Raw genomic sequence first — 16,756 nt, forward strand, 5'->3', positions numbered from 1 at the left:
CCCAGGTAGGTCAATTATGGATCTTCGGATCCACATTATGTCAGCAGCTATTCTCCACCGTGAACTATGTTAAAAACAAACACCGCTCACACCTCACAGATGACAGTTTACAGTCCTGCGTAAAGATTAAAGTGATTTCGTACAGCCCCGATTTGCAGACGCTGTGCGCAGAGGTTCAGGAGCGGAAGTCCCATTGTAAACGTATCATGGCAGACCCGACGATGTTTCCATGAACATGCTTTTCAGCATCTCTTTATTGACCACTTCTCACACATGGTTGCTGTACGCATACAGCCGGCTGTAGCTTTGCAGACCACACCCCGCCACACACATTAACCAGGTAAAATACATATTTAGGCAGAATTTTGCAAATATCTATTTTTCATTTTTCAGCAGCATAGTGCTTTTTTCCAATTGTTTTTTGAAAGTCAGGTCAAGGCTCCAAAAGCCCAAAGGCGATATAAAGGTGGCGGCTCACAATAGTTTTTGTTTGCTACATGGATCATTTTAGTTCAGCTGGGTGTCTTTCCTTTTGTTATATTTCTTTAAGAGTTCAAAATGTGTTAATTACATAAATAAAATGTAATTTTCTTTGTAGCACTTCATGGATTTAAGCAACACACCATAGTTGTTCACACAAACCATAAAAGTAAAAAAACAAACAAACAATATACACAGTGTTATCTTCATTTTAGATGTCAAAAAGTATTTGCGGCTCCCAGCGTTTTCTTTTGCATGGAAATCGCATCCAAGTGGCTCTTTGGGTCTTAAAGGTTGCTGACCCCTGGCATAAACAATCAGTACAGATGATAGAAAACACAGAGCAATAAACAGTGAAGAAATGCAGACTAAAGTAAACACCAACCTACAGTCATGAGGACTTTAGTATACATGTTTATGAGGAAGAATCTTCCTTATAAGGAGAGAAGCCAACAAGTGGCTCATGAAGCAAGACAGAAATATTAATGGGAAATATGTAAACTGTTAACTCTGACGTAGTGTGTGCCAAGCTTTAATTGCTTCATGATAAAAGTGCTCATTATAGCACAGTACAGTATATAACTGTGGCAAACATGGGTTTCTGCACATTTTAACAATCATAATTCAGAACTCAAAAGTCTACTTGTACTGAAAAAAATATTAATATGATTGTGATCCACACTTTGCAACTATAACTGCTTTAGCTCTTCTGGGAAGGCTTTCCATGAGGTTTAGGAGTGTGTTTATGGGAAGGTCAGACAGTGATGTGTGACTTTGGAAAAGGAAGGGCCATCCCCAAACTGTCTACACTGGGTCAGGGACAAGGAGTTTAACCCTTTCATGCATAGTGGTCACTACAGTGGACAGCTATTCAAAGGCGGTTTTCTTGTATTTGTGTCTGTGTTGACAGTACACTTGCATATAAACCACTACATTGGACAATGCTGTGTCACTCCATACCCTGCCACTCACTGGGTGACAGGGTTATATTTGTTATATTTGTTACATATATTGTTATAAAATATATTTAAAATATATATAAAAAATATTTTTGTTATGTTATAGTTCTTTCACATTTTATATTATTTAGTAGTTTGTCATAAGTCAAAACGTGGACATGTAAAAACCTCTTTGAAAAGTACATGTTTAAAAAAATTAAGTTAAATTTTTTTTAAATTCCGTTTTGCCTGCTCATATGACCCACTCCCACATTAGCCAAAGAAAATGGATAAACATCTCAACTTTCAGTATTTTATATAAACCATAAAACATGCTTATATAGTCAGTGGAATAAACAGAATCATGAAATGGTGCTATTCTTCTGATTAAAAAAAAAGTCTTCATCCAGTTGTACCAAATAGTAATGCCCACTTCACCGGACAGGTTGGTCAGTATTAGCTTGTACTCTCCTGTTGGACAGAGCTGGCTTTCCTGTGCTATTTCTGACAGCCTCGTGTCATTGGTGTTCAGCCACTATTTGCCACACTGCAACTACTGTGGGCCAGTGACGATTTTCTCTTGAAAAGGACGGTGGCATGATGACAAAGGAGAAGCCCCGTTTCTCAATAAAGTGCTTTCGTAACATGTCACACATCATGTGCTGACATGACCCACCAACACATTTCCCTGGAAGAATACACAAACTTCGGCTGTAAGACAACCAGGAAGGATGTTGAAGCCAAATACCTCAATCAGCACAAGCACTCCTCCCTAAACCACTTCAGCCTAATTTCTAAGTCTTATAACAGAAATCTGCTGACCTTGTAAAGGTCTGAGTGTGTGTTTGACACACTGGCTGAGTGTGTCAAACACACACACTTAGCCAGGCCTCTGCTTTCTGTGGAAGACGACAGGTAATGGTGTAAGAGGAGGGCATCCAGAGCAAAACGGCTTTAACCTGACCTCATCTGACCCCTGCTTTACTTCAGAGAAAACTTCACATGGAGCAACAGCTTCAAGCAATGGAGACTGAAAAAAAACCAAACTATCGACAAGGCCAGAGAAGAGGATAAGAGCCGACAAAGAACAAGAAGGGCTTATCTAAGTCCAAACACAGCAGCAACGTGGACACTGTGTTGTTTCAAGGCCCTGTACTGCTGCTTGATCGAGTGTGAAATGGGGCTTAGGCTACAAAAACAAGGCTCTAACCACACTTTGTATAGTGCAGACAGAGGGAAGCTGGTAATGCACAAAGCCAGTGATTTGAACAGTAGCCCCACCGCTACAATTTAAAAACACAGACCTCATCAGCATCCTGCTGGGCAGGTTTAGAAAGGTCAAGGATGAGTGAGTTGAATGAAAAAAGAATAGGTTAAAAACCCTATTTGGATTGTTATGGTAAACAAAGCAGATGAGGTTCCAGCTTTGTTAATGGAGGTGCCAGTGTGAAGTATCGTGTGGGCAGTCTTACCCCAGGATGTGTTCACAGATGAGCCTGCAGTAGTCGCTATGGGAGCTGGTGATGAGGAGCAGAACCTGGCCAGCATTTTTCATGCTGCGCAGCCAAGTCTTGACAGAGTCGGAACAACGCTGCAGGTACTGGCCTGGATCCCTCTTCACACTTGGGAAGTATGTCCCTGCATCATCTGTGGGGAAACACAACAGTAGTTAAGACAAGTGCACGCTATGTAAACAAAAGTGACGCTGCTACTATTTCACATTCAGATTTCCACAATCTGACACACCTCGACAGAGACTCCAGTAACAAAGCTACAATAGTTATTTACTATGGTAATAGTTGATTACTGTAGCTGTGAAGCACTACTACCATGCCGCTTGGGGCTTCCTATTACACACTGAGTGTTTCTTTTTCACTCTCCCTATGTTCATCATTAGTTAGTGTTACTGTGGCTTTTGTCTTGTTTCACTCTCTTCATCTTTTCATCTCCAACTGGTCATGGCTTTGCCTCCCTGAACCTGCTCAGTTAAAGGTTTCTTTCTTTTAAAAGGGTGTTTTTCCTTCCCGCTGTCACCAATTGCTTGCTCAAAGTGGGCCATTTGATTTTGGGAGTTTTCTCTATATTATTGTAGCTTCTTTACCTTACAAGACAAGACAAAGCCAACTGAGGCCCCTATTGTTGTAATGTAGCGCTATACAAATCGAAGTCAATTGAATTAACTTGAACTGAACTCATCTGTTATTTACAGTCCAATGCTAGAACACCCTCAGCTGCTGAACATAACAGCATTTCCCTACTACCCACTGACCATCTCATTAAAATTGATCCCCATTGTAACATACGTGTAAGTTACAGTTGTGTCATAGAGCTAAACTGACAGCATGTTTCTGAGTGGCTAACACAGGTCTGTTTTTGGTCTGCTGTACCATCATACAGTGCAAATGTAACACTATATGGAAAGTACCAGCTGTTCACAACTGCTAACGTAGTGTCCATTTTTAAACAAGTAGAAATTTTATTGTCTAATCTGATTTTTTTAAGTAATCTGTGGTCATCTTTATCTTTATACCTAATATAACACTTTAATAACAAAGGACAGCATGTTGACCTCCAGTTATGGTCACTTATTCTAGGATAAAATTCTTTCAGCTGCGTTAAAACTTTGATACAAGTAACTACCTGTAATGCAACGATGCAGGGAAACAACAAAACAAAGAAAATGAAAACTGAAATCTTCTACCATAAAAATGCCCGAGGAGTCTTTGGGTTACTATAAGAAACCAGCACAGATGGTAATCAATTAGCTTCTTCGCATATTGTTGCAAAACCCCAAAAAAGCTGCAATTCTTTCAAAGACAGACATCAAAGGACACATGCTTCCATTTTTCCTCGTGAGAGACTAAACGTTTACAGATTGAGCAAAGAAGGCTGAAGTGCTTAAACTTTTCCACAATTTTTTTTCTGCTGAGCAAGCTTCAAAAAAACAAACTAAACTAAACACACAAAAACATGAACTATATTTAAAGATGCCATACAGAAAAAAAAAAAAGTTCTCTTTGGAATCTGTGTTCACAAAAGTGGGACCTAAGGGTCATGGCCCTGCTTCTCCATCACTTCACTTCCTGTTAGTATTAACAATTCTGGCTCATTAAAACATGTAACTCAGTTATGTGTCTCATCACTATAAAAACCTATGAATAAAGCACGATATATCAAGAATACAGATACTGCCTGACAACACATAATACACATGAATACATATAATATTGCCATTCTGCATTGTAAAATGCAAAAATTGTGACTATTTGTAGACCCAATGAATTCTACAGACAAAAGACCTCACAGTTCTGCGATGGAATTGACATAAAAGGCAACAATATACAAACAGAAATATGAAGCAGATGGTATTTGCTGACAAACTTTAATAGAAGCTGTGTTTTTTCTTTTGCAAGCAGAAGAAAAAAGAGCTCCATTCTACTTATAGTACATTACTTATCTCTATAAGTTTATACCATTTTTAATATCCTGACATCAGCACCCTCAGCAGACTACCTGACACAGTATTTATAGCAGCAGTTCCAAATTCTTTTCTGTTTAGGTCTATTTTTTTTTAATCTGACTAAATAAATAGGTATGTAACAACTACTGCCTGTCATGGGAATGATATGGTTGAGCGGTTTCTCAGTCCTGCACCAAGTCTAAAATGTTTGGGCATGCTGGCCTCCAGTGGCCAAATATAGGACTAACATGGAAGAGGAAAAACGCTCTGTTTTTTTCCAAAACAGGCAGTACAGAGGTCTAAACAGAAGATGGTGACAAACACAAACAAGCAAAAAGGGCTCATTTATCTGGTTTATCCGGTCAGTGAGAACCTCAAATCCACATTTTTGAAAGTGTTCCAGATGCAAACATTTAAAAAAAAATCTCATCTGAAGTTTTAATTGCATCCACAGATCATTACACCTTTAGCTAAACAGCAAAAAGGGGTCTCAACTACCATGGCCGCTCCTCAGGAAGCACAAAGCCTGTCTTGCCTCATTACCCACAGTCAGGGAGGTCATCTGTGGGGGATTAGGGGAACTCTCCTAGCAGCAAGATTCCATGAAGTAGTTACATGTGTTTAACAAACATTGACCCCACCAGATTTCAATAACACGCCGCAAAGATTCAGAGATGAAGATGGCTAAAAAGATGATATTGGATTCCTTATCCAATACCAGCCACAATAAAACATCATAAAAGCACGTGGTAGTTCTGCTGTAGGTGGTAAATAGTGTCCTGTTGCTAGATCAAGGGAAATTCTGAATCCATAGTGTCCAATTTAATCAATATTAACAGATAGTGCAAAAATTTGTTTGCAGATATACATGCTGACCACAGACGCTGGTCATATATCGCCTCTTTTGCTGATATGTCAGTGTCAGTCAATACTGGCTGACAGCAGCAGACAGTTGATATATCAGCACATCCCTATAGAGATCAACACTTCCACCCATTCTGCAATTCATATGAACAAAGATGCTAAAAAAAAAAAACACTCGAGTGTGATCCCAGAACAGGATGATAGCCACAGCTGAGTGCTGTTTCGTTTTGTTTTATTTTTTTCTGTCTCAGTGACACCTCCCAAAAACAACTCGGTATTTTCATTTCACAGACGCTCTATATTTTGTTCTATAGCTCCTCAGCCCTCTGTCTGCTTCCAGGCAAATGATTTAAAGCAGAGAAGCAAGCGAAGAAGCAAACCAGAAGTCCCGCAGAGAAGTGCATATTTAAAATGTTGCTCTGGCACCACTGTGAGGCTACTACAGTGTGTGTGTCTAGCTGTGAATATAGGACTGAAGTGCCCTGAGGCCCAGCAGGCCTGTGCCTGGGCACTGCACTGTGCAGGCAGGCGCCAGGCCTGCATAACTGAATAGCTGCCCAGTGAAAGAAAACCACGACCTGCAGCAGGTCAATCTCTTTGATACATCAAAGCATCCTGACAGGATACACAAATCAACAGTAGCAGTGGAAATTAGGGCAGAGAACATGAGCATTTTGCAAACAGCCACACCAAAAGTGATGAGGGGGCACAATCTACACGTTCATTTATTTTCTTTATCCCCCCAGCAGGAAAGATAAAGGCTAAGAAAACAAATGTGAGAAAAGATCCATTTACTCTTTTTCTCATTATACATAATGAACATCAATCTCTGTATATACACTGTATAAAGCACATGTTCTAAATCTCTAAAGGGAAGCTATAATCTACAGTGTTTTGTCTTAAAAAGGCATCCAGACAAACAGCATTTTCCAGCACCTGTTGGAACCACGTGGAAAAACTGGTCGGGTCATTCTGTCTGTGGACTTTCCATTTTTAGCAGAACGACCACAAATTGCTGCATCATGTCCCTTGCACACTTTTTTTCCCCTTTCAGTCGGTGACAGTGGAGCTTCACTATCGAAATAACACTCGTGATAACAAAAAGGCAATATACTCTAAAAACAAAGCTGTCAAAAGGAGGTTCCAAGTCCACAACAAGTTTCACGTCAGGTCAAAAAGCCGATCTTTTTGACATTTCTTGCTTTTTTTGACATTTTAAGTCAATTAAACTGTTCATCCTCTCTACATGAAGGTAAATCACTCAAACAAATGACACAAAAGTTGTCACTTTGAAGTAACTTTCATGACTGAAATAAATAAGAACAACAGCTCAGTTACATAAAGTGCAACTAAACCTTCAAATCTGAGTTTGCAAATTAGGTGCCAAAGATTGGACCCTCACTGAGAAGAGAACTGTGGAACCCGGGTTTGCTTTTCATTATCGTACCCATAAGAAATCTGAGAGACCTTTAGAAAAAGTTTGGACGGGGATTCAATGACAACAAAAATAGTAATAAATAGATTGGTACTTGTACAGCACTCTCTTAGGCTACGTCCACACGTACACGGGTATTTTTGAAAACGGAGATTTTCCGTTTTCGTTTTAAAAAATAATCCCGTCCACACGTAAAGGCAGAAATGAAGAAAAATGCTGCTAGGAACATGCCAAAGCAACAGGTGGCGATATATTCCTAACCGTGTAGAAATGTTGGCCAATCAGAAGTCTAGAACCCTCGGTGAGAAAAAGTAAACAAAGCTGGAGCATAGAAGCAGAACCCAGTCCTATGTGTGGAGGGACAGTAACTGTGTGTGTATATGTAAGCATTTAAACACTGCAGAGAGTACAATTAACAGTAACAGTATGCATCTACTGGAACAATAAAGTTTTGTTGATGGTGGTGGAAAACCTAACATTATGGTACAAAGGTGTTACATTACGCTGGAATATACTGACTAGTGTAAGACTGCAGAGTTCAATGTAATCTGAAACACACCTCAACAAATATCACACGCTCACAAGTTGTTTTCATTGTAAAACTCAACCGAGTTTAGTCAAGTTGTGGTTAGAAAGTGCCTCATTAATATTAATATAAGATAACTTTGTTCCTAAGACAGATTAGGAAGATGTTTCCGGAGAAAAATAAATCAAATAAATTTCATAAACTGGAAGAAATTTTAAAGATTGCATTAGTAAAGTATTTTATTTTGTAGTCCTATTAAATCATACAATGAATGTAGGGAATGCATGAGTTGTGGAAATTCCTCCATCCATCATTCCATCTCCCCAAAAGTATTTTCCCCAAATGGTCCTTTTTATCTCTAAAAAATATAGGGTTAGATTTCAGGTAACTTTTTGTGAAAGATGATGAATTACACCTCCAAGGATTTATCTGCCTGCTGTCCCAGTTTGATCTAAGTAGATTAATTAGACTATCATACATTAGAATATAGCTTTCCCAAAGCGGTCTTTTGTTGAGGTGTTGTGCTTTAAAGGGTGTTTTATCTTAATGATCAAGGAACATGAAAAAGAGAACAGGGAAACCTTTCAGTTGTTCACTAGGCAGGCAGATAGACTCCTGTCCCTTAGCTTTTCTACTTTCTGAAGAAGTGCTACTGAAGTGGAGATAAAAGGTGACACAAAGAACAATGGCAGCTGTGAAAAAAAAGGGACGGTGGTTTTTGGACACCCTTATACACATCGCTGTGGGGGACAGTGACGCCAGTTGCGCAGTCACTTTCGCCTCAGAGCAAACGTGAGGGACACTGCAATCTGTCATTACACCAAACCAGAGCTATATTTAGCCAGTGCTATCTTAAGAAAACTGCAGGCATTCATACTTTAAGGTCTGATCTCAGGAAGATCACATCTTAAATTCCCTATACAGGGTGACACCATGCACAGTCTCAGTAGGTGCAGCGCAACCGAAATACACAGGGAAGAAAACGCTGATTCAAAAATCCCATTGCCTATTGTAAACAAGAGTTAAATGCACAAGTGAAATTGCCCTTCAAATTAAACATATTTATGTATATTTATCTTAACTACATTTTGCTGACTCTCAGAAGGACACCGACAAAAGAAAAGCACAAAAAGCAAAATGTGTAAAACCCTGAACAAGTCCAGTCTGGTTTCTTATAATCACAGGGAGTTTATGGCACTCACAGTGATGAATTATCCTCCAAGGTGCAATCTCCATAAACAATAGCTACCTCTTTGGCTACCATCTTCATACATGAGTCTTAGAAAACACATGGGAAGCGCGCACGATCGCTACTCCTCATCAGTTCACACAGGATGAAAAAAATGGCAAAAATACTAACTTATGTTGCAACAACATCTTTTATATTGCTGACGTAAACAGAAGAAATACTATTTCTATATCCAATCTGTGGACTGGGACTCTGATAGGGCCCAGGATGCCTGAGAGAAAAGCAAAATGATCACCTTGCAGTAAAGCTGAGTAAGAATGATCACCAAGTTTAATGGAACTATCAATAGATTATGATATTATGACTTAATTATAGCAGTGAAAAAAAGAACCCAGACTTTAGAGACAAAGGTATTAAAATGATGAAGCAGTGATCACTAGGAGAATAAAATATGTGAACATAAATGCCATTGGGCTTTTATCACATGCAATTGTATGCTCCAAGGGGAGGCTGTAAAATGTTGTGAAAGGAGTCTAATACAATCCAGTGAGTAAGTGAAGCACACGTTTGTTTGACAGGGATATTGAGGTGAGTTGATGAGGATATCCTTAACTTTTCTGTCAGGAAACGCTGCTGTTAGCTGCACTTGGCGAGTAAACTTTCTATGAGAATGGGAAAGTGTCATTTTTAGTACTGCGCATGGGTGAAACACCAGCCGATTCGACCTGCCTCATTTCTGTCTGCCGTTTATTTACTTAACGGCTCTTTGAAACGCCGCGGCAAAATGTCGAGGAAAAGTACAAAGTTTTTTAAATGGACTAACAATAAGGTGGAGTTGTTGTTGCGAGTAACACAAAAGTACAAAGTTGCAAAAGCAAGTGAGAAATGAAGAATTTGAAGAAAAGCATCTGGAGCATGTACAAACTGATATTAATCTTTAATAGGGCTGTCAAAATTGAGAGCAATCAAAACAACTGCTGTGTAATGCCTTCCGCTATCTTAGTTTAACTGGTCACATGACTGCATCACATGACTAAAATGTGTCATTGTTTTCGAAAAGGCTCCGGGTTCGCTGTCCACACTGCGACACGAAAACGGCGTTTTCAAATGTATCCGCTTTGGAGAGCGTTTTCAAAACGCTCCATTTTCTTTGACCGAAAACACCATCTCAGTTTGGACGGAAGGCCAAAACAGAGAGAAAAAGATGCGTTTTCAAACAAAAATGTATTAGTGTGGACATGGTCTCCCTCTCTCTCCACATAGCACTGTTGCCTCCAGTGAAAGTTCTGACACCCCTCCCCCAACTATCACTTTCACTCACAACCAGGTTCAGAGGCAAATAAGGAGACTCCAAATAAGTCTGCTGGACCAGACAGGGTGAGTCCCCGCATCCTCAAGGCTCAATCGTGTCTACACCCATCTGGACCAGCCGGCAAGCACTGTGAGGGTCATGTTTTTTGACTTTTCCAGTGCATTCAACACCATCAGGCCAACCCTCCTGGGTGATAAACTAAGAGAGATGCAGGTGGATGCTTCTCTGGTGTCCTGGATTGTTGATTACCTGACAGGAAGACCACAATATGTACGTCTTCCATAGTGTGTGTCTGACAAGATAATCAGCAACACAGGGGCACCACAAGGGACCGTCCTCCCCCCCTTCCCTCTTTCCCCTCTACACCACAGACTTCAACCACTGCACAGAGACCTGCCATTTTCAGAAGTTTTCTATTGACTCTGGGGTGGTTGGATGCATGAGCAAGGGTGATGAGTCAGAGTACGGGCTGTGGTTTACTCCTTTGTCACGTGGTGCAAGCAGAATCATCTGCAGCTCAACGTGGCAAAGACCATGGAATTGATTGTGGATTTTAGGAAGACCAGGAAAACCTTGACCCTTGTTTCAATCCAGAGGATCAATGTGGACATTGCGGAGAACTATAAATACAAAAAACTGGACTGGGTTAAAAACACCACTGCACTTTACAGGAAAGGCCAGAGCCGTCTCTATTTTCTGAAGCAGCTGAGGTCCTTCAACATCTGTTGGGCAATGTTCAGGATTTTCTATGAGTCTGTTGTGGCCAGTGCTATCCACTATGTTGTTGCATGCTGGGGCAGCAGGTTGAGGGTCGCAGATGCCAACAGACTAAATAAACTGATCCGCAAGGCCAGTAATGTTGTGGGGATGGAGCTGGACTCCCTTAGGGTGGTGTCGGAGAGGAGGATGTTGTCCAAGATAAAGACAATGTTGGATAATACCTCCCATCCACTCCATAACTTGCTGGCAAGCCACAGGAGTACATTCAGCGAGAGACTGAGATTACCAAAAAGCAACACTGAAGGACACACAGGATAAATAAGCATGTTTACAAATGTTTTTGTGTGTTCGAGATCTCACTTCAGTCCAGGAGAAGAGGCTTGAGGTGAGGAGTGGACACAAGAGCAGGGAAAGAGCAGTTTTGGAGGAGGAGAACGACATGATGAAAATGTACATCAATGTTAAATGGTCATATATATGAAAGAGCTATTTGTGATTTTTTAATTTAAAGATGTTTACTATGTACAGTGGCTTGCAAAAGTATTCAGCCCCCTTGAACTTTTCCACATTTTGTCACATTACAGCCACAAACATGAATCCATTTTATTGGAATTCCACGTGAAAGACCAACACAAAGTGGTGTACACGTGAGAAGTGGAATGAAAATCATACATGATTCCAAACATTTTTTACAAATAAATAACTGAAAAGTGGAATGTGCGTAATTATTCAGCCCCCTGAGTCAATACTTTGTAGAACCACCTTTTGCTGCAATTACAGCTGCCAGTCTTTTAGGGTATGTCTCTACCAGCTTTGCACATCTAGCGACTGAAATTCTTGCAAAACAGCTCCAGCTCAGTCAGATTAGATGGACAGCGTTTGTGAACAGCAGTTGTCAGATCTCAAATCTAATTTTTCATGATTTGTTGAATTAACCCTCTGAGGTCTGAAATACAACTGCTGATTTTTGACTCCTTTTGAGTTTACATTTGTAATTTACCCTCAAATTGTTTCATTTTATTTTTTCCTCTTGCCTTGTTTGGTATCATTCTTTTCAGCTCAACTGAATTTAGTTGTTTGTTGTTCATGACAGTGCAGATTTCTGACATTTTGTGTAATTTAAGCATGTAACAATGTGATTGTTTTCTAACAAAAAACAGTGTGAAACTTAAGTTAGTTGTGTTTGTAAAGCTTGTAAAGGGTGGCTGTAGCTCAGGAGGTAGAGCAGGTCACCTACTGATCGGAAGGTTGGTGGTTCGATCCCTGGCTCCTCCAGTCTGCATGTCAAGTATCCTTGGGCAAGATACTAACCCGAACTTGCTCTCCGATGCATCCATCGGAGTATGAATGTGTGTGAATGTACTTGGAAAGCACTACGTATAGATAAAGTGCTTGTGAGAATGGGTGTAATTGGGTGAATGAGGCATGTTGTATAGAGCGCTTTGAGTACTCTGTGAGAGTAGAAAAGCGCTATATAAGAACCAGTCCATAAAGCAACCACCCCATGTTGTGTAGCTTTCTGGATTTTATACTTATTGGGCTACATATTTATTATACAGGCTATACAGTACATAAAATCAAAACTCATTGGCTACAGACAATAATTTAGTTATAGACTATATTTATATGAAAAACATGTGTACTTACTGCATTTGACTCATTTTAACCATATGTAACCACCTGCATATGTGTTTGAAAAAATAAAAAGGCTTTGTTTTTGGCCCCCCCTCCCCCCCATTTGATTTCTTTGCCACCCTAAGAAAATTTCTCTAGATCCGCCCCTGAGTGGGTGGGAGGTATTATCCAACATTGTCTTTATCTTGGACAACATCCTCCTCTTTTGCAAGCCACTGTATGTGGTGGTAATGTCCTTCTTGGCCACTGTGTTCAAGATGGTGAGGCAACATGACGGCTTCTGGTGCACGCTCCTTATTTTCAAAATAATAATTCAAAGTTTTGGAGAATGGATCACTTTGGTGGAAGACGTGATTAAACACTAACGAATATATTCATGAGGACAGTGTTCCTTTTTTCCTATTAAACAAATTCAAAAAATTACTTGCCGCACTTTTAAATGAATCACACAAGTGTCGTTTACTAAGATTAAAAGCAGGCAATTTACTCCTTTTCTCAGTATTGTTTAAAAGTTCATGATAATCACTGTAGAGCATGGCAATTCAACTACAAAGTTAGTTGGGCCAGATTTTCAAAGCGAGGAATTTATCTGGGCCATATATTTTTTTGCAGCCAGTAAGCAGCAGATTATGATCAATTTCAAACCCACACAACTGTATTGAAAAACAAGTAATTTTTTTATTCCTTTTCCCCTGTAAATCTGGTGACCTCTCACAAATGCACACCAAAAGGTCCATTTAAAAAAAAGGGAGCTATAACTAAACTATTTTTTGCACATTTGAAATAATAATAATAATAATAATAACAAAAAACCATTTTGATAATTACCTTTCAAATTAAAATAAATCTTTTGCCGACCACTCACTTTTCCTGCCATGGATGGAGCCCCATCTGTCACAAGTATACAGACATGCTTCATATCCAGACCATTTTCCTCAAAAAGAGCTTAAATCTTCTCAAACATTATTTCGCCAGCTGTGTGTCCCTCTAACGGTAGTAAGCCGTGAGCTGTGATCTCCTGCTATAGACATTACATCAGTTTTCTTCAGGTCATCTAACAGCATTTCAAACTCGTCTGACGCCAGAACTTCAACTCTACAAATATTTGAACTGTCCTACAGGGGTACGTTTTTAATAGCAGATGTCACACTTACTTTAATTTTTTCATCACTTTTCACCACATCCACCACGGCCAGCATGCAGTATTTCACTGTTTCAGAATCTGTGAAAGGCCTTTTCTTCTTCGCCAAGAACCCAACACGAAGGGAAGCTGCTGCAGCTGTCTCTTGGGCTGTACAGGACCCTCATCATGGTAGTACAACTCCGGTTGTAAGATTATTAAACTCGGTAAAATGAATAAGTATTTGTCAGTCCAGGCAGGGTTAAACCGACAGTTTTCATTGTCAATTTTGCGCTTTTGGAGTGAGAAAGACGTGCCGTTGTCGCATCATATATTACGATGATTGTTTAATATGTTTACATCACAGTGCATTGTGGGTTAAATATTGCTAGGCTACTAGGAGTGTTGCATTCACAGTCTACACTACGCTGTAGGAATTTTTAACTTTTTAATTTTTTAAAAATTAATTAATCAATTAATTTTTTGTGTTTCTGCCAGGACCACAGGCAGGGCCACTCGCAGGTTGCTTCTGGGCTGCATTTGGCCCGCGGGCCGCCATTTGAATAGGCTTGCTGTAGAGAATACTCACAAATGTCAGTCCTGTAGGCCTATAGGTAGCTATTGGTTCTTCACCCTGAATGCTTAGAGCTGAGCCTCACATTTTAGTTATTCAGTACATATTTAAACTATTTTTATATACATATACAATGCAATCCAAACTCATATTTATTGCATTTTTCACAACCTTAACAGCAGCAAGGCGGGCTATTAAAGACATATTGAGCTGAGTGCAACTATTGTCTTCTCACAATATGAGAACAGTTAATGAAGTCTTTGGTGGGAGCCGCTTTAATCACACTCCAAGCTGCTCCTCAGTTAAGTTTTTACAACTCTCAGAGCAGAAGAAACAAGAGGCTCCTTTTGCTGATGTCAGATGGAACTGATGTTAAAAGTAAGTCAGAGCTCATTCTCTGTATTCCAAAAAAAGGTGCGATAATCGTTCCTTTCAGAGCAGTGAATAAACGCTTATTTTAAATTCTTAAGACTGAAATCTACTGATCACACTCTAACATCCAACCACATGAGCAATTACCATTATTTTATCCTTGTTTAAGATATGGCAGCGTCATTCATCCTCCAAGGAAAACCTGATGGAAGCTAAACTAGCAGTTCATTAGGAGGCTGCTGTTTATTTGACGCAGCGCAGAACATGCCTCATCTGTTATGTTGTACGCAAAACACATATTTAGCTTATCTGCGAGCAAACATGGGGCTGATCAAAGAAAGGCGCCACCACAACATCATTTGGCAAGTCAGACATAACACTGTGCATCCCCACCCTGATGTGGGGAACGTCACGCAGTGGAACATATGTATACATTTGTTTAAAACACAATGACAAAGGGACTCCAGTGCCAAACAGATCATTTTAAAACATGAAAATAGCCTAACACTAACAGACGAGACCCAGGACTTAGAAGTCAGCTGTGGATTTTGTGGTTTCTCTAGCTCTGTCACTGGAGACACAGATGGGAGGGGTGAATGTAAATATTGCGTGTCCTGAATACACATATGGGAGCAGCAAACTGTTAACACACATACATGTAACTCCATCATTTTTAACTGTTCAACAAACAATAAACAACAGATCATGTGCAGTGCTGGATCTGATGATGTCTAAAAAGTAACTGGACAAGTTAAATAACCGAAAATAAAATGTTAATTTCTAGTACTTGGTTGAAAACCCTTTGCTGCCAATGACAGCCTTGAACTCACGGACATCACCAGATCCTGCGTTTCCTCCTTTTTAATGCACTGCCAGGCCTTTACTGCAGAAGCTTTCAGTTGCTGTTTGTTTGTGGGCATTTGAGTTCGAAGTTTAGTGAACAACTGAAATCCACTCTCAGTTGGGTTACAATCAGCATTCAAGAATATTCCACTTTTTTGCTTTAATAAACTCCTAGCTTGCTTTGGCTGTATAATAATGGATTGGATTTATATAGCGCTTTTCAAGGCACCCAAAGCGCTTTACAATGCCACTATTCATTCACTCTTGCATTCACACACTGGTGTGAATGCAAGCATTGTGAATGCAATGCTTTTGGTCATTGTCCATCTGCATTATGAAATGCCGCCCAATCAGTTTGACTGCATTTAGCTGTATTTGACCAGACAGTGTGTTTCTGAACACCTCAGAATTCATTCTGTAAAGCCATCACAGTGCCTTTACAGATGATGTGGTATGCTTTGGATCATGAGCTGTTCCACGCCTTCTCCATACTTTTTTGTTGCCATCATTCTGGTATTGATCCCAGTTTCATATGTCTAAAGAATGTTTTTCCTCAACTCTGCTGGCTTTCTTAGATCCTTAGATGTTTTTTTTTAGCAAGTTCAGTTAGCCTTTCTATTCTCAAGTTTTATAAGTGGCTTGCACATTGCAGTGAACCCTGTGTCAATCCTTACTTTAATGCAGTTCTCTTTATGGTACACTTGGATATCAATATGCCTACCTCCTGGAGAGTGTTGTTCACTTGGTTGGCTGCTGTTAAGGGGTTTCGCTTCACCATGGAAATGATTCTGCGATCATCCACAAGTGTTGTCTTCCATGAACATAAGTTCAGTAGTGCTTTCTTTCTTTCTCAGAGAATGTAACAAACTGTAGCAATTTCTGAGATGTATTTTTTCTTGTTTTCACAGCTTAAGTATGCCTTTTTTCCACCTGCATGGAGAGCTCCTTTGACTGCATGTGGTCTGTTTACAGCAAAATCTTCAAACACCACACCTCACATAAAACTGTAGGCCTTGCTTAATTGATAATGGCTATACAAAGCAATTGCCCATACCGGCCCATGAAATGCCATTAAATTGTGTGTCCAATTACTTTTGGTCATGTTAAGGAGCTGAAACACCTAAATCCTTCATCCAGTTTCAGTGATGTAAGCTGAGAGTCAACACATTATGTCCATCTCCATTATATAAATGCATTGTGCAATAAATGCACAGTGTCAATGTCCAAATATATATGGGCCTAGCTGTATGTACTGCTTGTGTTTTTCTATCACTGGAGAGAGACAGCA

The 16,756-nt window shown here is 39.8% G+C and overlaps 1 protein-coding gene across 1 annotated transcript in view; it reads right to left on the minus strand.

The window, feature by feature from the left end:
- Positions 1-16,756, minus strand: part of nt5dc1 (5'-nucleotidase domain containing 1) — a 76,426-nt gene that overhangs the window by 31,703 nt on the left and 27,967 nt on the right. Inside the window, exon 7 of the mRNA XM_085132182.1 lies at positions 2,891-3,065. Coding sequence (XP_084988308.1) covers positions 2,891-3,065 — 175 coding nt within the window. The remainder of the gene's footprint in view (positions 1-2,890; positions 3,066-16,756) is intronic.

This window comes from Neolamprologus multifasciatus, chromosome 15 (genome assembly GCF_963576455.1).
Source record: "Neolamprologus multifasciatus chromosome 15, fNeoMul1.2, whole genome shotgun sequence".
Taxonomy (NCBI): domain Eukaryota; kingdom Metazoa; phylum Chordata; class Actinopteri; order Cichliformes; family Cichlidae; genus Neolamprologus; species Neolamprologus multifasciatus.